Below are 26,383 nucleotides of genomic sequence, written 5' to 3' on the forward strand. Positions count from 1 at the left end.
TTAACACACACAGGATCCAATGTGCTATAGGTGATGGGATCATAGCCACTGACATAACAGTCTTAAGCTATTAAGTCTGTGTTTGCATAAGCTATGCTTGCAAACACACCAGGAAGCCTCAGAATCACAGTGCCATCCCTGTTGATTTATGGCTACATTATTGTGTTGCACTGGCTGTAGCACATTGCAGAGCTCAGGGGCTGGTACAGCGGATGGAATGTCCAAACAACACGAATTTTCCAAGTTTAGCAGACTCTAGCTTGGTCCTGAGGCTCAAATACCCTCCAAGCTGAGAAGCACCAGGAGCATATTCCCCAGTTCAGCATCACCTGAACAAATGCTGTTTCCCATGCTCTGTCCAGCCTGAGACATGAAGCAAAGCAAACAACTGGGGAAGACTGGGAGACTGCCCTCAGAAGCACACTGCTGTTTGGAACAAAGATGCCAGTGCATCTTTTATGAAAACCATGAAATTTTAATTATCAGTCCTGAAAATCCGAAGAGAAGCTCACCACAGAAATCACTATAATTTCTTCTGCCAATAAATTAATGGCTATTAAATGCTATAACACGGCATAATTTTTATTTCACAGTTATCAAAACAATCCAAGAACTTGATTTGTATTTACACCACGCAACTACTTAATGAGAAAGGTACTTCACTACATTTAAGCAGTAATTACTAAGGTCTTAAAACAAGAAAGCTCTACAGTCTTAGCTCATCATCAAGTCAACACACTTTTCTTCTCATCTAGGTATTTCACAGACTCCATGTTAAGCCTACGCATGGATTATGCACAGTATCCAGACCCCAATTCTCCAGGCAAGCCAGTGATATCAACTATGTCACTTACCTCCAAGATATAACTATGTGTTGCTACTTCATCATTGAAATATATCCTAAAATAGTAAAAAATACTTTGAAGTTTCATTCTTAGGTATGCAATTTCCCTTTTGCTGTGATATACAGCAATCAAAGACCAGGGGTCTTGTCAAAGGGGTAATGGTCATCCGATATGGCTGGCCATCCTTTTTCCCTTGCATGCCTGCTGTCCTGAATTCAATGCACTACCTGCTGCTGGCTCTGGGCATAAAACAGGACTGATACCCAACTGACAGAAATAATAATGTGTTTGCAGCTAGTAGTTAGTGGTAGACTGACAAGCACAATCACAGGAAGTAATAAAAGTTTCATGGTGCTAGCATGTGACGTGAATAGCAGTGGTCACCAACACATTGAAATACTCATGGCACCATTACCCTGCTGAAACAAGTGGTTCCAATTTGTTTGGTGTATGACCACTAGATTCCTGATGAAATCACTACCACTACAAAGGTATTTGTTTCTATTAACTAATTTAGCTTACCATTACCTCGAAAAACTCTCATATTACTACAGAAGCTGAATGCACTAACACCTACAGTTGAGTGGGTACAAAAATATGTTTAGAGACAGACATTAAACCCTGCTGCCCAAAAAAACCCAAGTAGTCTCTTCCAAATTGTTTACACAAGGTTTTAAAAATAGTGTATAAAAAGAAGTTTAATTTCATGTCCAATACTGAAGGAATCAAAGTGAAGCAAGTAAAAAAAGAAGCACATCGCAGTGCATCCCGTAATTGATACAATCAGAAATCCATCAACCCATCCCGCCAATCCAGCAGCCGTGCTCCCAGGACCAGCGAAGCAAGCCTGCTCCGACTGACAATTCCCACACAATTTTAACAACAGCAATAAAAGTATTCATCACTGACATGGGTGCAAACGAGAGCGGCACCAGCCCTTGCATGCAAAAGCAATAACTCGTGCTGGAGTTTATTTATGACTTCAGGAGAGGAGGCAGCTGGTTGTTTTTACGCGGCTTATTTTTTTTTTTTCTTTTTTTTTCCCTGCCGGAGCAAACGAGAAAATGCTCCTAATAAGGCTGGTGGAAGTGCAGCGGCTTCTCAACAGCACCAGCTCTCGTGAAGGAAATCAAATAAAGTCTGGTGCTATTATCGGAACCGCCGCGGGAGCGGTGCCGGAACCAGCCTCCGAGAGCCCTGCCGGTGCCGGGCTCACCCCAACCCGCGGACGAGAGCAGGGCGGCGGGGCCGGACTCGGGGCTCCCGGGATCCCCGAGCGCCTCCGTGAGCCGGAGCACCCCGCTACCCCGGGGAGAGGCGGCACCGCCACCGCCACCGCTCCTGCCGGCTGCAGCCCGGCTGCCCCGCGGCCGGCACCGCGTCGCCCCCTCCTTTATTAATTAAAAAATATATATTTTTATGTCATCTCCAGCAAAGCGCGACACTCCCAGGTGGGAAAGCGGGGGAAAGCTTCCAGCTCAACGCCGTGCCTGCAGGCTGAGAGCATCAAGTCCCCGCCGGGGCAGGACTGCAGCCACCTCCCCCTGACCCGCGGCTCCGCGCCTGTGCGGACGGACAGACGGACGCTCCCACCACCCCATGGCACACGTGGGCGCCCCGGCCCGCGCAGCCCCCTCCCGCCCCGGCACTCACCGCGTAGCGCAGCGCCGGCCTCTCGCTGAACACCGAGTCCCCCATGGGCGCGAACGGGCGGCCGGCGGCGCCGCTGCCTCCACCCGGGCGGCGCTGGCCACTGACCCTGACCTGCCGGCCGCCGCAGCGCTGGGTTCCCGCCCGGCAGCCGACGGCCCCCGGCGCCCCTCCTCGTAACTCCCGCCCGCAGCCCGCCCCCGGCTGTCCCCACCCCACCTCGGAGCCGGCAGCCCCTCGGCGAGCCGGGCGGCAGCGGCAGGAGGCGGCTCCCGGCGCCGCCGGAGGGGCGGCGGTTTCGCTTCTCCCGCCCAGCGCGGTGCCTCCCCGCGGCGCTCAGCCCGGCGCACCTGCGAGCCCTCCCCGCACGGGCGGCTCCGTGCCCGGCTCCGGCCGTCCCTGGCGGACAACGACGCCGGCTCGGGGCCCGCCGGGGGAGCCGCCCCGCTGTGCCGAGCCCCGGAGCCCGGCAGCCGCGGATCCAGCCGGGCCGTCCCGCAGCCCTGGGCAAAGCCCACCGGCCCCCGGCAGCACCTGGGGGCGAGGAACCTGGTCCTGCAGGAGAGAACCTAAAGGTGAAGGAGGGAGAGACAAATAAAACATAACTTTCCTGTTCATGGTTTTACAGTGCGTACTTTCAGTGAACTGGCTCGTGATTCTTTAACACGTAGACTTTTCAAAACAAAATGCTATGTCATGGCCTATTTGTTCTTTCATGAATGTGTCTTTACAAACTGTAGAAGATCAAACACATTCTGAAGGAAAATTGCATTTTGCTGTGTTATATAATTAGTAGTGACTTCTGTGTGACTTGCCTGGGGAGATTATTCCATCAATGGAAGTGTTTAAAAATGTATAAACCTCCCTCAGCTAAGCATAGCCTAAGCAGAGCCTAGGCCAGGCTACATGATTTCCTGAGCCCTTTTTCACCCTTATAGTAATTTTTAAATGCTCCGTACAAATCTTGGTAAGCGCAGCAACCCCCCCAATTACTCTCAGCTGTTCTCTGAGGAAGTGGCCTTATCCTAGTGCTGCATGACATAAATGGAATTCATCAGTTTCCAACCTACAATCTAGGCAAATGCCACTAGTCCATCGCATTATCTCAAAACAGAGGTAACACAGTACTTCAGGGAAAAAGGAGAAGGTATTTTGAGGGAAAAAAAAAAAAAGAAATGTGTACAATATCACAAAATATATCCTGAAAAGATAAATCAGTTGAGCCAAAGTTTTTATGTGCTCTGATGCTGATGTACTGTACTCAACAAGCTTTCAGTTATATGGATCTTCCATGGATCTTAGTCCCTATTGCAGTGGAAATAATCTTTAAGTGTTCCCATGGACAGTTAACTTGGCGTGAACAAAGAACACAGTATCTGCATTTACCAATAAAGTCCATTTTTGTCTCTCGGGTGAACAATCTGTGCTACTCCCCTTCCTGGAAAACAAGGCAGGGTAGATATTTGAGCAGTTGCAGAGCATCTATTGGAAAGCAGCACCCAACAGAAAGAAACCTTATATAACAAACTTCAAATCATGAGAATCTCCAGGCAGGTAGGAGGGAAAAAAAAGGGTAAAAAAATAAAACCCTGAATGCCTGATTTTCTCTTCTATATTTCTGCTTCTTATTTCAAGGAGATGTTTTCAGTTGGGAAACTCTGCATATATCATATGTTCTGATTCCCAATATTTGTCTGCTCTGCAGGTTTGACCACAGAAAGTAGATGAGCAAGATGGGAAGAGGTTTGCAGGATTTCTGTGCTCAAGTTCTATACCATCACCAGCTTCTTCTAACCACAGATGCAATGCAAAAGGAAATGCAAAATATTGCAAAAGGATTAAACAGGGGTGTTTTTTCTAATAAATACCCCAAGGTGAAAAGAATAGTATGGAGGAGAGCAGAAATCCCAGTGGTAGAGAAGGTAGAGGAGAAGCAAACCAGTAAAGGGAGAGATGCAAAACTTAAAGAAAACAGAGTAATTCAGGGAAAGGGGAAAAAAACAGGAAGGTAAAGAATGCCCTAGAGGGAGAAGCCAGAGAGGGGAAGGACTAAAGGTGAAATTTTGCAGGTCAAACTTGTTTGGCCTAGAAAATCATTGCCACTGAAAAGGAGAGTCTGCCTCCCATTAACCCTCTTCATCCCCCTCTTCCAGCCACACACTGCCACCACCTCCCTTCCCTCTGCCTCCCTCTGGCTCCGTGCTTCTCACAAACCAATACAGCAAATGAAGCACACACCTTTCTTTCCATTTAGCAGACTGAATCAGCCCTCTGAGGGAGGAGATGAGTGCCAGAGCTGGCACAAAAGAAATCTGGAGACTGTCTAGTTGGGAGTAGGATACTGGGGGCAGATGAAGAGCATGCATGGAAGTGCTTTGCAATAATAACAGGTTGTTACATTGGTGCAGCTAAGATTAAAAATAAAGAATACATGATAAGGAAACTGCAGTTGAACTTTTTATGATGACAAGGAAGAGTTATGAGCAAAAACTTACAGACTGGGAGGTATCAACCCAGAAAAATGCAGGTTACTAGATCCAGTTTTATTCTGTACACATAATATAAAAAACAGGGAGAAAAGATTCCTGTGTCTACCTCGTATCAGAATTTAAAACTAATTGGAGACTACAGAAGGTGTTTTCAAAGGCCAGATCTCAACAAAAGCTTTCTGGATTTTGAACACAAGCTACTGTGGCTGTGATTAGAAAGCTCCCTTACACTGTATTTATGGTGGCCAAGGAGTCTCTGATTTCAAACTGCTCAGGGTTTGGAGCCCACCTTGGTCTGCAGTGAAGAGGAACACACTGAGCTGTACTACTCAGTTGCCTGCAATCGTCTGTTCCTCTCTTCAGCCACTTAGCAGCCAAGATTTACAGACAGATCTTTCTGGCCATTCTGATTACATTTTACCCTTTCACATTCCATCCTTATTCACTTATGATGCATTTATGATTCCTCCCAGCTGTTCCTTCCAAATTTTCTTTCTCCTTTATTTACCTGATAATGTGTGCCCAAGGAATGCATGCAGCTCACTTTGGGAAGTGTAAACCTTCCAGGTCAGTTTCTCTTAAGAGAGGATACAAAGCATCACAGTTAGCTTCCTGTATGTTCATTCCAGGACAACTCAATCAATTCATGCTTTCCATGATTCCCATTGTGGCTGTTCCTTACACAGCTTTCAGGAGCTGTAATGTGGGCTTTACACCTGCAAACAGATTTCATTAAATCTGTCACTCCTCTCCTGTGTATCATTTGTCATTGACAACAGAAAAGAAGAATGAACAGCTTCAGCTAAAATTTAGTTGCTTACAACACAGCAGCTGGGAAATGAGTAGGTAATGGAATCTTACCTACCTGATCATTAGTGGAGCCAAGTTTTGTTTTTCCAATATTACTGTAGGAACTGAGTGCTTTCTCAACAGTAACTGTTAATAAACAAAGGAAAATAGCTATACAGTTTCAGACAGCACACAATTATGAAACTGGAAAGAGACTTCTCTACTTCTCTGCCATGAACTTCACCTGGAGCTTGTGACTCAAGGTGTCTGATGTCTCATCAGATGAGGCAGGAAAAAGTTTCCAAATGCATCCTGTTTTGGGAGGGCAGCCAGCATGGTCCTTACTGCAGTAAAGGATTTGTCTAACCTGAATGAAAACATCTACAATCTCCATCTCAGCTTACCACCCTATGCTTCCCTCTTCCACAGGAAGAAGCCCACACATCTGGTGTGTGTGTATGTCACTCCAAGGAGACATCTAAAGTAGGACACAGAAACTGAAGTGCTACTTCAGAGGGAGTCCATGACAATCAGGTCAGAGGCTGCCCTTCAGGCATCTGCAGTTAAGTGAGGAGAAGCCCACCTGGGAGACCAGCTATCAAAGCTCACCTGACTTTCAGAGAAGTCCTTAACAGTCTCAGTGCTTTGGTTCTTTGCATACAGAAAAGCAGGGGCTACCATACAGGTGAAAACACAATCAATATCTTCAGGTGAAAAAGCCTGAAGCAAGCATGAAGGTCTTGTTTCACCTGACCTTTCCAATCAATAGTACATGAATGCAGCTTCCATACAGAGGTAATTCCACATCTGGAAAAGACTCACCTCTGTGGCTGCTGAACTAGAGCCAAGAGTGATACTAGCAGCACACTTCTTCCTTGGGGAATTAGCACTTTTCTTATCCTGGCCAAATGTTCATTCAGTCACTACAAGTAATGGTTTAAGTCTATTTCCCAAAAAGAAGAGAGAGAAAAGATGACAGACAAGTATATGAAATGCATAAAGTTCCATAAACAAAACCTAGAAACTAAGGAATTGGAATTTAGGGATAATACATTACAAAAATATTTTGTTCAGAACTTTTTTCTTTTATTTATTTGCTACCTATCAAAATATGTTGATAATTTCTCACCAGTTTGTAACAGAACTTAGGGAAATTGTACTTAATGCCCATGAAGAATGAAGTGCCACCTCACTCCTGGAGATGCTTCTTTACAATAATCATGCAAATCTTCTTAGACAGAAAGAAATCCTATTTGGAAAGGACTTGATCACTGTAATTTCCTCGATGTCTGAAAGCTCTTTATATGAGACCTAATACATGAGAAGAGTGTGACCCTGTTACTGCTCTCAGGGAGTTGCCCAAGTTGGTGAAGCAGAAGTGAGTGCCCTATTCCTGGGGGCTGGTGCAAAGCAACCTGACTGCAAACACTTATCTGTGCTTGCAGCAGGTGCTGCAAGGAAGAGGAACTGCACCTTGTGCACACCCCGGAACACTCCTGCACGGCCAACGCCGAGGAGCCCTCGAGGGCAAACCAGACTCCACATTATAACCTAAAGCTGCAAAGTGTGCTGTGCAGAGGGGCAGGAGTAGCAGCTTTTCTTAAGAGTGTGATCAGTACATATCTAGAGGAGGACCCTTGACTCTTCTCCATGCCCTCTGCCTGTGGTCAGTCAGCCAGAGCTGCCAGAGCTGCTGCTGCCTGATGGGGCATCAGCCGGGAAAGAGCAGCAGCAGCAACAAATGTAGGCACAGGGAAAGGTGAGAATCAAGACAACATGGCCCGGGGCCAAAACCAGCTGTTCTGGTAAGCGCTTGATACAAGAAATGGACAACCCATGGAGCAATCCCAAGGAAAACCTTTCCCATAATGTGAAAGATGCTAGCAAACATCCAGGAGTTTGTTAGCACTGGTGTGCTACCAGAACCTCACACAGGATAAATCACTACACTTAATTTATAAATCCCTATATATATGCATACTGTATAATTGACTCTTGGTCAGTGATGTCCTACATGTGTTACTGCATATTACTGCACTATGAGTTATCAGCAGCATGGCAAAGAAATTTAATCTAAAATACTTTTGGTTTAAAAAAAGGTTAAATTTCTCTGTATCCCTTACATATGCACAATGGTCTCTGTTTTCAGCATCAGTGAAAATTCACTAGAATATCTTTAAAACTACAAACCACTAACTTGTAGGTCAAAAACACAGCATAGCCTAAAACATAGCATAAAATATATTTTCAACAAAAATTAGCATTAACCCCATGGGTCACTAGAACTCATTTGGGTTTTAAAGCTGCAAAAGAAAATACCAGTTATCCTGTCATATTTTTCTCGCCTTAGAGGCTCCAGTTTAAATAAATGTAACCATTCACAGTTCCATGTGAAGATGAATGACTAGGTTTCAGGCCTAATTTTTTTTTAATGTTTGTTTTTCCTTGCTGACACAGACCAAGATAAAAATAAGGGGAAGAATGCCGGGGTTGGGGGAGGTGGGGGGGGAAAGGGGCGGGGGGGAAAGAGATGTAACTTCCAGGTTAAGAGTATCAAAACAGCTTAGGACACTTAAGCATGCAAGCCAAAATCTCAGTGAAGTCTCATCTCTGTAAATCATACACATCTGGGAAAATAACAATTCACTGGAAGATTTTTCTAGTTCCTGAGAGTGGGTAGATCTCCATGTATTTCCTTCCTTGTTTATCTCCTTGCAACTCACCTTCACTGTAAAGTAAAACCGGGCTGTGCTCTCACTAGCAATTACCCTTCTCCCTTAAATGTCTTCCAAGAACTGAAGAAGGAGAAAAACACAATTTTCTTTCATTACATATGACTTTTACAGAAATTGCAGCTATATAAGAAAAGTTTTTAAACCACTAACTTGAAACAAGTCACTCACAGATACATTATCTCGTTGCTCAGACTAGAAAGAAGAATGCTTATCAACAACAGACAGAAGCATGGGCTCCTATCTAAATTTACCATCTAAATATTTGACAAGAATTTAGGAAGAGGAAGGGCTCTTTCACAAACCAAAAGTTTATTCAAAATTGTTTCATGAATAGTATGAGATTGTTAAAATCCATTTAGTCTGCGGACTAATAACTACACAATAAACCTCCCAAGAAGTAACGTGACTACTGTACATTTTGATTTAATGTTGTAATTCATAAACCAGTTTTGCAGTGTAAAAGTAATTACTTCAAGTCTGGAACAAGACCAAGCCTCTTGTGACCCACAATAATAATATTCATAATGTTAACAAACCTCTTCAAATGAAGTCATTGTTTAATACATTTCAGGCTATATGTGAAGTGGTTACAAACATCATGTTTTTGTAGTTGTCAATAATTTGGGGATCATGTAAGCAGATGGACATTGTGTTCTTCTGGATTTCAACTGTAAATTAAGAGTCAGGGTATTATTATTCATAGCATTCACTGAGGCTGGTTGAAAAGCTAGTGTTCCAGCTGAGAAGGAACTTTGCTTTTCAAAATTTGACTTTCATCTGATTGAGTCTAAAGCCAACATTTTCAAAGTTTTTGTGAACTATTAATTCCTATACTTTTTTTTTGAGCCAGATAAAGACAAATCATGAAGCAGTCTGCTGGTTAGCAATGAGCCTGACAAAAATTCCTCTTTTCTCTGAGCCTGGCAGAGCACTCATGCAAACTGCCCTTGGAGTGACAGTCCCTGGGAGGCATCCCAGTACATCTCTGCTCCAGGGCAGGGAGCCTGGGAAGCCAAAAAGGCAGCCTGAGAATTACTATGGAATTAGGATTTGCCACAGTCCTGTGAAGCCCTGAGGTGTTGGCACTGACAAGCTGCAGGGCTGTGCCATCTCTGGCGGTGCCAAGCCCTGGCAGGCAGCCTGTCCTGTAGCTGGGGAGGCCTCTGCAGAGCAGTTCTGCCAGCCAGCCCACACTGGGATTGGAACTGAGAATTTTCAGGATCACTGGGCCTGGGCTTGGATCGCTTGATGGACTTTACCAAAGATATACACTCTTGAATCAGTCCCAGGCCTTGGGCTGTGGGACAGCCCAGGAGGATTTTTTCCCAGTCAAAAACCCAGAGTGTCAATGCAGCCTGCTTGGAACTCAGGAATCGTTTTCCCGGATTGATTAGAAGTGAATTCAAGGAGTTGCAAATGAAATATTTGAAAGCCAGTAAATCAGTTTTCCCCACTATAGGAAATTTCTACTCATTAGCGTGATTAATGACTTCTGAAATGTTTCTTCTTTTGTATTTATGAAACAGAATCATATCCAATAACCCCACACATTGAGTTCCTTATGAGGTATTTTGAACTTGTATATAAGACTGTCCACTAAATTAGCAATGAGCATCTTTACAGAGTGCTCTAGCAATTTACATTCACTGTCTGGTTTTACTCTGAGGAACAGGAATGGTTACAATTTCACTATGTGGAGTCTGAGGGTTTCAAGCAGTAATGAGCTTTATTTAAGCATCATTTTCCCTGGCCGTAAGTTTATTGTTGCTTTCACCTTGAGGCTGAAAAAGCATCAAAGCATATTTTTTTTTTAGTAAGAAACTTCAGTCACCTAAAGATTCAGGAATAAAAGTTTCCCTGACCTGACAAGTGACAGAGAATATGAGGGAACAGACTTCAGTACTCAAAGAGGAGATGGAGAAATGCAAAATGTTAAACACTCTGGATGACTCTTACCCTAAGTCTAAAAACATTGAAAAGAAGTTAGGAAAAGAACAAACAACAACAACAACCAAGTCCAAGTGTTCCAGGTGCGACTCCTCTTCAGATTCAGATAGTTCCCATCAGTGTCCAAAGAGTCCATGAGTTATGCATCTTGGGCCCCATTTGGTCCTACTCTATATAGACAGTAGAGTTGAAAGAGTTTGGGACATGGCAGTCTGAAGTAGATGCTGTGTTTGATCTGCTCCACACATTTCCAGACCCAGATGAGTGCACTGACTGTATGTGCCCACCTGGAGAAGCTGCCATTGCAGACACATTCATGTACAGAACCCTAGAACAAGCTGTGCTACCCAAAGGTAGGAATGACTATGTTAAAGACCTTTGGTCCAACTGCCTGGATAGCCTCTTTCAACAGTAATGTGTTTCTAAAATCTAAACCAATGCAAGCTGGAGCTTGGGGAAGGGATCTGCAAAAAGTCCTTTCTTACATGTCCAGGCAAAATGGATAAATACCTTACCCAACAAGACCCATGGACCAACTCGATACTTAGCAGTGCACATTGCTGAAAACACAGCCCAGTAAACATAAAGCAAAAGGTGCATTTATTGCACTTTTGTTCTCCCCTGCAGCAGCCATGACAGTTGTACTACATGTGACTGCATGTAAATGTGGCATGTCGCTCTCACAATTTAATCTACATTCCAAAAGAGCTGAGTTTAACTGAAGAGTTATAATATGTTAGTGCTCAAACTGCTTCCCAGCTGTATTCAGAAAAAAGGTTAAATCACCCAGCACTTGGGCGTCTGGTTCTCCCTGTTACCTGGAAACTGGAGCTCTGAGTGCAAGCACTGTAGAGAAAGTGATTTAAAAAGCAAAAGGAACATGAAAGCACAATTCAAGACATGCACCATAATCCAAGCAGTTTCTCTGATTGCAGAGCTGTATTGTTTTAATCTGCAGGATCCTTTACTCGATGGAAGTATACTGAATTCCTCATAGCTTGGGTGCAATTATTCCAGGGTACCCCATACTGTGGCTGTTCCCTTTGGAGGAAGGTGAAGACAAAGCATAATCCACAGCCTTCCAGATCTAGGGATCCAGAGGTGGTATAGTCACAGTGCTGCTGAGCAAGGACACTTATGCTAATCTGGGAGGAGAAGATCCCCCTGGGCAAAACAGCTTGGGAAAGGCTGGGTTGTATAAAAATGTTGGCCATTCTCAGGCAATTGTTTTGTGAAAAGGTAAGCTATGAATTGAAAGCGCTGAAGCTGTTCCCAAAGATTCTCCCACCAGTCTGCTCTCCTTTGGCAGTAAGGACGCCCAGTTCCTTTGTAGTTAAATACTTCTCAAGTGACTTGTATTGCTTTAACTGTCCTGGTAAGACTCGAAAAAATGTAAGTATGGAAAAGGCCTTGGAAAGACTCACTGCAGTTTTACACTAACTTGATAATAGTGGTGATTTCAATGAAGCCAGCATAGGGAAAAGCAGGAATAATGCAGCAGTGAAAGAGAGCCCGGCTAGAGCTGTGCTCTTTATTCTCCCTTTCTGTCCTGTTCCCTTGATTAAACAGTCGAGGAGAAATCTTGGAAGTGATCCTGTACACGATTTGTGCTCCTAAGCAGAGCCAGAATCCAGCGAGCCGAGAGCCAGGCTGAATAGCCAAACTTTTGCTGTTTATATTGAGGCATGTATTCACTGGGTGCTGGAGTTTGAGACCACTGCTCCCCACACACCAGCTGGGAGGTATCAAAGTCCGTGTCCATTATCCACCCATTCACCTCCAATTAGAAAAAGTGTCCACAAGATGCTGAGAATATCAAAGTGTTAAGGAAAAGGAATTCATCCACACAGGACAAAGAATTTAGGCTGTTTACAACTTTCCACTCTCTGATGTTTATTACAACCCCCACTATAAAATCTGTCTCCATCTGCAGTACCTTGTAGTGATAGAGTTAATGAAAACCCAAGCCACATTCCAAGGATGGCAATTCAGAATGAGAGCGACCTCAGCATTGTTTTGCTAAGATCTCAAATTGCCAATACTGCAAAATGAAGTAATGCTCTCCGTCAACATGTAGTATGCTCTATAAATGGGATTGCCTGTTCATCCGTCAGTAAAACATGCAGAAAAGCACTATTTGATTGGCCTGAGAGAAGCTGACTGCTTGCTTTGACTTCTTCCTTAAGATTTACTTGAAGCATGAAACTGCTGAAAATCCCCAGTGAGTAAAAAAGACAAAAATATATTAAAATCAATTAAATTCATTTGCAAATAGATCTCACTTTACGTAGTTGGTCTTGAGCTAGCATTTCTTTATCAGAAGAATTAAATCTAAAGTTAACCAAAGCACTGAATGTTGAAAGTTAATTTCCATGGACTTCAGTACTAACTTATAAAACTTACATCTTTTTACAAACAGAATATTACTTCAATAGTTAACTTACAAACCTCAGACAGTTTTAATAAATTTATAGACAGCTTCCAGATTGAATTTTGCTGATCCAGACTTCTTAGGCGGAGTTTATGGAGCCAGACTTGTCATATGAGCTATTTCTATAAGCCTCAGGTAAATATACACAGGGTTCGTGTTGTTAGAGAAAGTGTTTTTTTCTCTTCTAAAAAATTTAAGTTAATCTTAAGCAAAAACAAAAGTTCATTCAGTACATTTTGTATTTGTTATTTTTGACCCATTTTGGGAAGTATTTTCCTTCCACAGATCTGCACTGTCTCTGCTGCTGTCCAACTCATTTTAACTCTTTAATTTCTTTTACCACTCTGTTTCACAGACTGCTGCTCTGGTCTCTGAGTTAGAAACAGTTAAATGGCACAGCTGGAGGAAAGGAAAGGTTTTTCAGGTATTTCCTTCTCCTTCCCACCCAGCAGCTCTCATGTACTCCCTTTCCTACATGTCTGCCTTAACTCAAGTTTCACAGAAAAGTTTCACCTGTACTGCAAAACCAATTTAGAAGTGTAAGTTGTTACTCATGTAGCTGAAGTCTTGACATGGATGCAATTACAGGGATCAAATGGATATGTTTTATTTCCATTGCAATTCAAAATTGCTATGGCCATCTAAAGCAGCTTTATTAGAATATCACTCTGTAATAAGAGTTCTTCACTTTACATAAGTTGGAATTTGTAAACTCCATAGCCAGAGCTGTGCCCCTTAATTTAAGATTTCCCTTTAATGTTCTTTCGATGGAGCGTCACGTAAAAGTTTACCCATAAAACCCAGAATTAGAGTCAAAAGTACGCCAAAGTACTCACAGACGGGATGTGAGGATCAAAGGATCTGTAGCTTCCCTTTTAGGTAATACATGGGCCTGCAAGCAAGATGGGAAAGCATCCCTCCCCCAGGTTTCATCTATAACATCTCTCCATCCACCATTGGTACTAAGCTGAAATTTGCAAAGCAATGCAGTTTTGTTTTTTTTTTCTACTAAAGTATGATATAGCATACAGGCAAAGGATTGTTAACAAACATGCTAAGCCTTGCTGTGACAGATAATGTGAGGAAAGGTAGTATTAGCAGATAAAGAATGAAGAAACTGATATTGCAATACAACAGGGATGACCAAAATTCCTGCCCCTTAGCTGAGAATGGACACTTTAATGTGATCAGTGCCTGAGCTTGAGGGCCTGCTGGAGCAATTCTCAGAGATGAGCACACGATGGCCAGAAGCTCCCAGTGCTCCTCTCTGAGACACCGCTAAATTTCTGAAACTGGGAACCCAGTCAGCCCAGCAAGGCTGTCCAAGCAATTACTGTTGGCTCAGCTCTACTCACAGCCAAGGATATGGATCAGTCACTGTGCAGCACAACTTTACTGCTGCCTCATGATGGAATTACAACCCTTGAAATGCCCTGTGAGGACTGGAGAGAATGGCTACAACCCATAGGAGACTCCAAACGAAACGAGAGCAATGTTCACATGACAGAGACCCAGGCACACTGTCCGAGATGAAAAAAGGTAGATTGTCACTTTTTGCTGGTTCTTATGAGAAGGCAAGCAGCAGTATTTTGCTCATGATGGTGTTTAGGCTGGTGCTGTTCTATAGAACATTCCAACAAAAGAGATGAAACAACAAAGCCACGTCTGAAAATCATCCACGACAGACTCTTCTGCTCCCTCTGTACTGTCTGCTCCCAGCTGTACAGCTGTACCAGCACAAAAAGTTCTTTTGTGATCCTGGGTAAATTATTGTGCTAACAGAAATTACTGATCCCATGGGTCCACAGAGAGAAAAATCTGTATGCTGCTCCTTATTTAATTTTAAGTAAAAGCATCTTGGCTTACTTAAATGGTCCACACTGAAGATTTGACTGATTTCTTGCTTGAACCATAAACATCCAGCATGCATCCATCCTGGTAGCTCTGAGACCCACCAGCACAGTACAGTGATGAACAGATGGCTGCAGTGATCTGTTCCATCAGCCTAGAGGAACCCAGAAGACAATGCTTGTGTATGTCTGCCTACCATCTGGATTATTCCAACAAATGGGATAATTTTTAGACTGCTGTGGTTGCCCTGCTGATGTGTGAATGAATGTTCTCAGTATTGTGTTACTTCACTTCAAAAACATTGTGAAACATTCACATTCATACACATCTCCCTCTTACTCTTCATTTAATCACAGGCTGCTGACAATGGCTGTAATTCAAGGTAGCAGCTAACTACTCACATAGCTTTGAGTATGTCTGTACCAAAGACTGTTCATACTTTTAAAATTCTAAATCTAACTTGGTTCTTTTCTGCCTTTGATTGTTTATAAAGCATTAGAACAGCGTGGTGAATCCCACAGTGAGCCCTGGAAATTTTAACTATGGGATTTACATGGAAAATTGCTTCTAAACCAAAGGCAGAGGAAACTACATGCCTCTGGTTTGATATCTTCTATACCAAAGCTTGATCTGCTACCTCTGTACGACCTCAGATCCAGCTAAGGGTCTCAGATGGAGAAGCCCATTCTGAGGCACTGTAATTCAACTGGAGAAAGCCACACACAAAAGTTTCACTATTGCACCCTGCTGTGACCTTTTATCAGTCCCTCCACATTCACCTACAGTGTACCATCCAAGAAGCAGAGTGTTTCACTTTGGACTCTGAAGTGTGTAATCCTGCCAGAGGTGCAGCACAAAAAATGCTGCAGGAGGTGCCAGCCCATGAACCATGGTGCCCACTTGATGGAGGCTAAAAAGAGCGTGGCAGTTCTGCTGCTCGAGGTCTGGCGTGACACACAGACCTACACTCTCCCTTTTTTGGTGGGAATCCAACCAAAACAAGTGCAGGGCAACTCTCAGCAGAAGGGAGGAAAGCTCACTGTGCCTGCAGTGAACTGAAGCCACCGATGTACCTCAGCCTCGCTGCAGCTGGACCATAGCATTCCTTTGGAGCTCATGCATTTCTCAGAGGCTTTTCTGTTTGTTTTCTTAACAAAGCTTTGCAGACTTTTTAAGTGAGCGAAGGGAGACTCAGATATTCCCCTCCCTCAGTTTTAAAAAATCAGGCTCAATTTTTTAAATAGATATAGGAAAAAAATCTCTATTAGAATCTCCCAATCCTTTAAGGTCTGAACTTCATGGCTTTTTTTAGCTGACTCAGGAACTTTTAATGTTTTAACTATCACATTTATTTTCAGTTCAATATTACTAAATGAGCAATTCCATTATGGCAAAATTGATATTATTGTAATTGAACAATATGAGATATATCCAAAGGAAAAGAAATTAAGTGAATCACTCTTCTTTTGATTTAATTCAGAAGTTAAATCCAAATACCTAAGTGAACTTGACAGCATCTGTCACTTTGTCTGCAAGTAAATTCTTATTTCTTCCCTCCAGCACTGGAACATAAAGGTCCTGCCAATATGTGGATAAGCACTGTGCATTACACAAAACAGCAGTACATTCATGCCTTGTGTTGTAATGGAAACTCTCAATTTAACATCTGAAGAGCAATAATACAGAGAAGGAAAACTTGGAGCTACAATTTTTATCACAACTGGTAGGATTTTTTTCCCCAAGCGAGGTCAGGGAAACAGACTGGAGAACTACATTTATGAGGCTCCTCCTTGTCAAGCACAATAGGACTGACACCCCTTGTTCCTTGTTCTGCTGGAGGTGACTGAACTATGTTTCACTCAAACTTAGCTGGCTGTTGTGCCCATGTCACTGAGGGTGGAATTTGTCTTAATGGACTGAAAAATACCAAAGAAGTTTCTCACTTAATGAGAAAGCCCTGAAAAGGTTTGGTATCTGTGCAGTAGGTTAAACAAACAGCTGCCCTACACCTTTCAAACATTGAGGCTCTGTGCAGACTCATGAAGGGGGTGGATTGCCACTGGAGGAGTGGCCTTGCATTCCTCTACTCTTCTCATGTCCATCCACTCCAGGTTTAGTGTGTTTGTGGCAAGGCTGCCACTCTGAAGGGAAATTAATAGTCTTGTGGTGGATTAACTGTCTGACACATCAATTCCCTCTGAGGTCACTCAACTGCTGTAGTGTTGCAGGGGAAGTGGGAGGAACGGATGATTTCAGGTTGCTTTTAACTGGAGTAATTAAATCCTTAAACTGGAGTAATTACACATTTGGTGCAACTGCACATTCTCTTTTCCCGAATCCTGTGTATTTAGGGCACACTACTCCAAAAAGAGATGACATTATGTGTTGATTTTTCTACAAAAGGAAAGCCTTTATCAGCATTAGGAAATAATTCCATTGTGGAATTTACTGTAGCAACAGTGAGAACCAGGAGTAAAAATGGGTTAAGGAGTTTAAAAACTGAATAAAGATGTTCCCAGCCATCAGTGCCTATTAAACAACATCACTCAGATTGTTTTGGACAATACTGCCTCTTGTGCAGAAGACCCTAAATCACTAACCACAAGGAAGGGGAAAACCTAACTTTTGTCTTACACTTCTTAATTGTTCTGCTGTCTACCACACTTTCTTTAAGCATCATTCCTGCCTCCCACAGGAAAGAGCATTAAGGATCCTCTCTTCATCTCCACCAGGATTCCAGTTCTTATGTTAATGTACCCACACCTCACAGGAGTCTGGCACCTCATCTGTGGAGACCCTCAGAGAAAACACAGTGCTGTCACTAGCATTCTTGACCTTCCACTACCAAAAGTTTACAAATGCAGAACTCCTCTATAAAGAGTTGCTTGAAAAGGGAGCCTGAAAAGCGGAGGAAAGAAAGGAGAACCATGAAGCCAAATGTCTTCAAAAAGAAAAATGGAGCAGGGAAAACAGAATAGCTGCAAAGTGAATTGCTTTTGGACCAAGTGATATCAGTAAAGATGATTTTTTTACTAAAAGGATAAATAAGAACAAATACTAAGAGGAAATATTTTTTTTAAATTTTAGACTTCAGATTTGATTTTAATTTCACATTATGTATTAACTTAAGCTTTTGCATGAAGATTCAGGTTTAGACAGATCAAGTTTCTCTGCAGAAGGGGCCTTTATGTCTCAGTAGGCTGAAGGGGATGCAGTCAGAGATTTCAGTACTGCTGTTCACTGGTTGCCCCCATTTCACAGGACATTAATTTGCCTTTCACTCTAGAAATCAGGATGCTATAAAAACAGATCTACAAATGAAAGCAAGTGCTCAAGAATACTCTTGAAGAAGAATGCTTTGGTGAACTTGGAGCCAGAGGATTGGTGGAGACCCAGCTCACCTATGCCTGCATTAATTCATGACATTGAAACACGGTCCTTTGATGTATAGACTCATATTCAGAGAACAAGACCCTCTGCTGGATGGTTCTTCTATTTTCAATTCATCAGTGATGGGGAAACCTAGGCAGAGCATAGCATACTTTGACAAACACTCTGTCCAGAACCCCAAATCCCCCCCGAGTTGTGTGCACAGCCTGACACTCACCTGCCTCCTTAGGGCACAGCCACAGCAGGGCAGGCAGACCCTGTTCCCTGCCCAGCACAGGCTCCATGCTGGGACCAGCAGGCACAGGGGGAGCAATAGAGCTTTCATAGCTGTTATGAGTAGAAAAGCTGCCCATTTTTTAAAAAAGGTTGCAGAGCTAACAGGTTGGGCTAGTTGCTGCCAGGGTGGAGTTCTAACTGTTTGTTATTGTAATCACCTGTCATTGATGGTTAAGAATTCCCCTTTTTGGCAAGTGGCCCCCTGCTGCTTCCCGGAGGATGGCACCCCTACGGTGAAGAGGAAGGGACATCGAGTTGGCATGCAAATGACATTGGATCCAGCATGCAACGGGAGAGACCCCTCACCAAACCTAGCCAAAAACCCCTTAAAACAATGAGCCAACACGAAATTGATGAATCAAAGTGATGACTAAATGTGAGGAACAGAATCTAGTATCTGCTAAGACCCTTTTTAACCCTCACCCTAACCTGATGTTGCCTAGACAGAACACCTCAAGTGTTGAACAAGGAGCAGGAAACTTTCCAATGTTCTCCTGAGGACGGACCCCCCAGCTCTGCCCACAGACCAGTGGACAAAGCTGTGCTCTTCCTCCTCCTCCATTCCTTTCCTGGGAGCAGCGGTGGTGTGAGCGCGGACCCGTGGGTTCTCCCCACCCGAGCTGATCACTTTTAATAAAAGCATTTAAAAGGAGAAAGGTCTCGTGCCCGTGTTTATTTGAATAGCTGTGCTACAGAGCTGGGCACAGAAGGCACGAGTGGGACAGGAGGAGTGAAAAGGACAGAGTCTGCTGACAGCTTTGGTGCCCACAGCCAAGCACACTTACTGACAGGGAAGGAGAGAGGCAGGTCAGGGTTTAACAAAAAAAGCAGATAGGTCTCTTGAGAAATGCTTACTGCTTTGAAAGATCAACATAAAGCAACAGCCTCATCCCTGCTCTTCTGCAGAGGCTGCCAGCAGTCCCTGTATTCCCCCACCGTCACCACCCTCTCTGCTCCCCTCACCTCCCAAGTGCTTTGGAGGCTTGGAGAAGGTTCTCCTGGAGAGCCCCACTCATTTACTGCTGCTCAGATATGAAAAACCCATGCATGCCTTGGCTGCTGCCATTTATGAGCATGGACTAGGAAAGAAACCCAATTGTTTGATAATTTTTTAACTGGACATTACTTTTTGATTATTTGGGCTTACTGTCCAGAAGCAAAAGGGCATTTACTTAACCCACCACACTGCAGAGTTTGCAAGTCAGATAATTTGTAGAAGATATGGACCTCAACTCAAGAGTGTCTGTCTATTTTTGCTGTCTAAATGCTAAGGATTCAGAACAGAAGCACAATGTGTACCACAGCTTTACTCCTTGTTTTCCACTGACATATTTTTCATACTTTTCTCTATGAGCCCAGGGCAGTGAGGCAAAGGGAAGGCAGAAAACTGCAGAAGTTTCCCTTTTCTGCAAGGAAAACAGTTTTGAAGAACCATAGGGGATGGAGACTGCTCTCCTGCCACATTTCAGAGCTGCAAGGAAGAAAGGAGCTCCTGGTTGGCCTCTTTCCTTTTACAGCCACTGCTGGGAAGCTTTAACATCACTGTTTGCCTTCAGGCATCTCTGCAGCAGGGGACAGTGGAAGCTCAGAGTCTGAGGTGCTCTGCCCTCTTGGATGCCTGATAATGGATGTGATCCCCAAGGTTTAGCACCATTAGACAGCCACATCTTGTTCAGGAAAGCAAAGCCACACAGGGAGGTGATTGGAAAAAATTTTACCTTCACAAAAAATTTTGCTTCTGTTCCAGCACATAATGCAGATTATATTATTATTTTTTTAGTAGAAAATCTCAACATTTAGTAATTTGTTTCTAATTTGAGGGAATCTATTGAGAAAAGTTGTTTTTTCAGTATGGTGAGCACTTTTTGAGGTTATATTGTGTGTCATTGAAGCTCAGCTTTTCCATAGAAAATAAAGTTTCCTTATAATCACTCTAAGAACTAAGCTGGTTTCCAGCACATCAAACTCCATGGGAGATGCAAATCCTTCTTTTTTTTTTTTTAACCAGTCTTACATATTTTCCCAAATACATTGTTTTCTCACTTTTTCTCTGCTGGCTTATTTCTTTGGTCACCTGCAGTAATTATTTTTCTTCCGTTACTACTTTTAAAAAAAACAACATTTTGGTTTAAAATAATTTAATAGTGCTCATGGCTCTCCTCTTAGACTGTGTATTTCCAGGTCCACCTGCCTTGTCATGAAAGGTGACCTTAAGCCTAATTTTTCCTAACTTTTGAAGTTATCCCTGTCCCTTGTACACTGAAGTGGCTTGTTATTTCCTTTCTATTCTTCCCAGTGTTTCCTGATCATTCCCAGTCTTGTTTAGTCTTGTTATGTCTTGTTCAGAGAAAACGATCACTTTGAGGACTTAAAGGGGAGACAAAGGATAAAAAGAACTCAGAATCATTACCATGACCTGTAATAATACATGTCCAGGGCACACACCCAATTAGAAACCCTCACTGGATACAACCTGAAACTAAAATCTGCCATTGCTTTAACACATTTCATCTTTAAACTGTGCAGTTTTCCTATAGGGAAGAACTGAATGTAATCCTGGATCAGATGCAGCTGAAATATTAGGAGCATTGCCTGGAACAGACTTGGCCTTCTTGCAAATTACTATGTGGTGTGTTTAATTTGTTATCTATTAATGCCCAGACCCTCTCCCTCATTGTTACTATATAACTTTTCTTTTTCTCTGGGTTTTGATTGATAAGTTTGTCTTCGGAGATTTTCCTTTTCCTCTCATGAACATAACTTTATAATGTTGAATTTCCTGTTGGGAGCCATAGATTTTGCTAGAACTCTCCAAGGCAGTTTCAGTGCTTCAAAATTGTAACTTCCCACAAACTGCAAGAATCAAGTAGTTTAGAATTCCAGATCATTCATGAAAGCAAAATTAAATATGGAGTTACCCTGGACACAAAGATATTTAAAGGTGTTCATTAATTCCTAAACTCAATTTCACTGTGATGATACCAGCCTTGAATTTCATATCAACTACCTTATTAAAAAGCTTGTGATTTCTTCAAAAATAGACAAGCATTGCAAAGTTTTCTCTGTTTTTAAAAATATATATTGCCCACAGTCTATCAAGGTACTATATATGTATAGTATATATTCCCCACAGTATATCAACCTGTTACCATCTGACCGTTTACAGAAGAATCTCTATTTGCTTTTTGCTGTGCTACATAATGAAGTGAAAGAAACTGGTCAGCAGCTCCCTTGGTTGTTTACTTAGCCATTTACAAAGAGGAGATCTCAGCAGAAATAAGAAATAAGTAAGTGCTGGTATTTCCCCTTATTATATCATCTGAATGGCTCTGTTTCTCCCTTCAGGATGCTCTGGTCCAAATCTCCAGGTCTAGCTTATCCTCAAGTGTTCTACTTATCTGAGACCAAGGAGTTTGTTATTATGAGTAAGGAACAACACACTGCTTTTCCTCCTTGGAGCTGAGCACAAACCCTGGCTGGGTGTGAGCTCTGGAGGCCAGGAGCAGGGTATGGTTCCAGCTGGAGTCTCTCAGCACTGGCACCGTTTGTCCCACCAACCCCCAGCTCATTCCCTGGGGAACATGGACCAGCCTTTTCTGAACCACCATGCAACAGGAGGAGCATTCTCTGCTGAACAAAAATCTACTTTCAAGTCACAGAATATTCGCAGTTGCGAGGGACCCACAAGGAGCAAGTCCACAACCTTGGCATTATTAGCACCATGCTCTAGCCAGGTGAGCTCCTGTCAGTCCCATTTGACCACTTAATAATTATTCTACTGTCTATCACTGTCAAATGCATTCAGCCATTCATAAGCCTGGTGACCCAGAATTCCTTGATGCCCAAGAACTGTCTCCCTCCCAGCAGCATCAAAGGCAAAACCCCACTTCACAGCAGTTGCACTGCCCTAAGCACAGAGCCAGGGCAGGAACTTGTTCATCCAGAGCTGCTGCCAAACCACTCGCACTGTGGAACCACAGCCCAAAACACACAACGTTTAATCATGAAACTTGCTTAGGCAGCTGCTGAAAAGGAGAGACAAGTTGCTTACACATGCATAGTCCTGAATGGCCTATCTTATGTGGACTTCAAGGTGCTTCATAAATATCATCTAAACCCAAATATTATTTAAGCCATCTAAAAAGAAACCGCTTCTCTGCGAGTCAGAGCTCTGGTTCACACGCAGCGAGGCGATGAAGTGGGTACTGACATCCACCAACCATTTGCTGCTCAGACACAGTGACCACAGCAGGGAAAGCTGAACATCTGAAGCAACTTCTAGAGCCCCATAGCCCAGTAGTTCAAATTAAATTGAAATTGTATCACTGTATGGAAGGTACAATTCAGGAAGGGTATGACAGTAACCAGCTCCTGTTTCAAATCACCAAAGGCAGGTAAAATATGATTATATTGCATTAAGTAGCTTTCTGAATGCACATTCACATTAGAACAACAATGCTGTAGTCTGTAGAGGGAACATAGTTTTGAAGCTGAGAGCACAGACCATGGCTTCTGATCACCTGAATTCCTTATGCTGGATCATAGCTTGCCTGTGGACTAGGCAGTACTGCCAGCAGCTCACTCCCCTGCTGGTGCACATTTCTTTTCCAGTGCTTCTCACAATGTTATTACTGCTTTTCCCTCCAGTTTTAGCAAAAATTATAACCTTATTTAGCATTTCTCGACTGTATTCTTCTACTTATTGTGATATTTTCAAAGTTTCTTTTGACTCATTTTTTATTGCCCCCAAATTTTTTGTAGCCTGGAGAAAGACTGATGTCAAGATGAGCTAGCTTTGAACCCAGGGTGGAGAAACTTTTGATACACTTCCAGACTATTTAATTCTCTACTCAGGTCTCTCGAGTATCCAAAAGAACCAACTTTCCCAGGCCCTGCTTGCCTGTGAGATGCTGGAGAGTAAAGCACCCAGTCTTTCTGAGAGGTAAGGTGCTGATTACACAGCTTTCAGCACATCCTGAAAGCTGATTCCAGAAACTAATATTGTTTTTGGCATCACACAGAGTTCTTCACATACCCTTTAGAGGGAAAAGCAAGTGCAGGAAGGTGAAGGATTTTTAATATAACTTGCAAAGAAGAGAAATATGGTGTTGAGAAATAAGACAACCTGAGATCCAGCTCAGACTTAGCCAAATCTCAGCTGCATCATTCAAGAGATTTTGCTTTTGTCCTCTCAGTTCAGTGTGATCATATTGGACTGAAAATTTTACACTCTCTCCTCTAGCACTCAGGATGGGTGTGCTGCAGAATTTCAGTATAAACTGCTGTACAAGAAAGCTCAGAGATTTCAAAACCACTCCTCAATTAAGTTTGGCACTTCTTGCCAAACTGATGTCATATGTGTCATACGTGTTCTTAACACATTTAGTAGTCAAGAAGACAGCCATCAAAAATGATCAAAACTTCATAGCATGTCTTAGAGCAACTCTATTGTTAAAATAAAAAGTTATTGGTAAAACATCAAAGTGTGCTGAACAAAAAAAACCCTTATTAAAAAACAAAATAATTTCCACATATATATAACATATTTATACACACACACACACACACATGCGCAGATATATGTGTGTGTGTATAAATATGTTATATATATGTGGAAATCATTATATATATATAATATAAATAATATATAAATTTATATATATATATGTATATATATGTATATATATGTATATATATGTGTATATATATATATATATATATATATAAATTTTACATATACATATATATATATATATATATATATATATATATATATATATATATATATGGAAAAGGAAGCAGGGCAATGCAAATTTTCCCTTGAGGCTGGAAGCAAAATTTTCCTTATTGGCAACTACTCAACTAACTTTCCTTAAAATACAATACAATAAAAGGATCTTCTCTTCCCACCTCTTATGTTCAAGTTATCCAAAATATTTACCACGCAGCCCAACCCTACAATCACGTGCACCAAGACAGCCTCCTGAACACTGATTTTGTTTCATGTAAGAGGGCCTTTGGGTCAGACTGGGTGGGAGATGTCTGTGTGGCTGCTGCCTCCCCCAAAAAGCCAGCACCCATGCATGGTGCTTCCCTACAGCCACTTCTCCCAGAGAGGAGCTCACCCCTCTCAGCATCCCTTTCTCCCCTCTTGCAATGGACAACAGCTGTAAATCAGGACCACTTCACCAAAGCTGGCTGGAAGCCAGAGAAGCCTGCAAACACATGGAGGCAGCAGCCTTCCCCAGCTCCATGCACCAGTGATATTCCCAGAGCAGCATGATTCCTTCAGCATGGCTCTGATAGCAGAGTTCAGAGCTGAGACCTCTCTCTGCCAGGTGCTGCACAAACAGCATAAACCCACAGTTTACTGAAAAAGCAACCAGAACCTGAAATGGACACTCCCTTCCTCCAGAGCAAAGGAAGGGAAAATAAATAAGTGAGATAGATAAATAGAAGCCAGCAGGGAAATTAGTGTCTAGCCTAGAAAATATTTCAGAAAAAGGGTGAGCCTCTCAAAATGGTATCTTGAGAAAGAAGCACAGTTGCCAGGAATCAGAATGATTTCCCACCAGGTTTAATATGTTTTAACAAAACACAATTAATTTCTTTTGTCCTGAAAGAATATTTAAGCATTCTTTTAATCAGTGGAAATTTTCTCAACCTTCAATTCATGGCTGTTTTCACTCTTGGCTTTGGAGCAAAAAGCTCTAACCTATTTCTCTCTACCACTGGAGAGAAATAAAAAAAAAATTTAAAAGGCAAAAAAGGAACCAGGCTTAGAAAAGATGCTATCAGTTTCTTTTCCAAGACAAAAGAGGACTTCTGAGATTGCAAGCAGGTTCAGCACTAAGCCTCTGAAGCTAGTGTATTTCCCCAGGTGTATTTTCCTGGATGGAGTATCTGGTGGAATAGTGGTGGACATCATGGAAGGCAGCCCATTGACAACACGCTACTGGGAACAGCTAATCATCCTGCTGTTTTCCTGATGATCATCATCATGATCATCACTTACCAGGTATTTGAGCTAATATGGAGAAGACAGAGACCATATTCTTATGCTATGCCTGTGAGAAGGACAGAAATCTGGCTTTTGCCCAAGAATATGGACTGGATGACTCCTCAAGTCTGCCTTTTTTCAAAACCCAGGAAAAAAAGGGATACCATGCTTCTCATACTTGTTTGGTTTAAGGTAAACAGAGATTTCAAAAAAGGGATTCTCAAAAATGGAAAAGAGTAAACCCAAGCAAAAGGAGAGAATCATGACACCCAGTGAGCAGTTGCCAATCAGCAGTGGAAATAGATTTTGCAGTTTATTTAACTTGGTTTTGCTGCATACTTTGGCATTTGAGCCATATACTGGCTAGGACAGTTTTTTCCCAACCATTTTTCTGAGCATATTGCTCCCAAGATGGTGTCCTTTTAACAACCCAAGTCGCACATCCAGAGGCCTTTTCTAGCAGCAATGCCTTCATAGGCATATAAATCTGAAAAGTGAATTTGCTTATGGTGACTTGGTATGCTCATGTGGGATATCAGGGGTCTGGCTAACTCCTGTGATTTGGTGTCCACAGCACATGGGCACATGGAGGGGGTCTACTCTGTTCTACACAAACCCAGTGCAGGTGGGACAAGCACACACCCCACAAGGAAGCACAAGTGGTGCTGAAATGTGGTGCTTGTGACTTATTTATTTTCCAGACATCTCCCCCAGAACAAACACTTTTCTTTCCTTGTTTAAAAAAGCCTTGGCACTAATGAATCCAGGAGAAATCTGCTTTTTAGCAGGGCCTGTGGCAATAGAATGAGGGGCAGTGGTTTTAAAATAAAGAAGGTCAATTTAGATTAGATATAAAGAAGTTTTTCACAGTGAGGGTGGTGAAACACTGGAACAGGTTGCCCAGGAAGCAACCTGTGGTCCATGTCTGAACCCTGGACATTCAAGGTCAGGATGGATGGGAGCCTGATCTTATTGAACAT

At 42.7% G+C, this 26,383-nt stretch overlaps 1 protein-coding gene across 2 annotated transcripts in view; it reads right to left on the minus strand.

Annotated features, from left to right (window-relative positions):
- Positions 1–26,383, minus strand: part of ARHGAP6 (Rho GTPase activating protein 6) — a 319,166-nt gene that overhangs the window by 157,665 nt on the left and 135,118 nt on the right. The window contains exon 1 of one of the 2 annotated variants that reach the window (XM_066545354.1): positions 2,499–2,603. The exons of the other annotated variant lie outside the window; for it this stretch is intronic. Within the exon in view, the coding sequence (XP_066401451.1) occupies positions 2,499–2,543 (45 nt within the window). The 5' untranslated portion in view covers positions 2,544–2,603. Of the gene's footprint in view, positions 1–2,498; positions 2,604–26,383 lie in introns of those variants that run through there. 2 annotated transcript variants of the gene reach the window in all.

The sequence above is a fragment of the Molothrus aeneus genome, chromosome 2, assembly GCF_037042795.1.
Source record: "Molothrus aeneus isolate 106 chromosome 2, BPBGC_Maene_1.0, whole genome shotgun sequence".
Lineage (NCBI taxonomy): Eukaryota > Metazoa > Chordata > Aves > Passeriformes > Icteridae > Molothrus > Molothrus aeneus.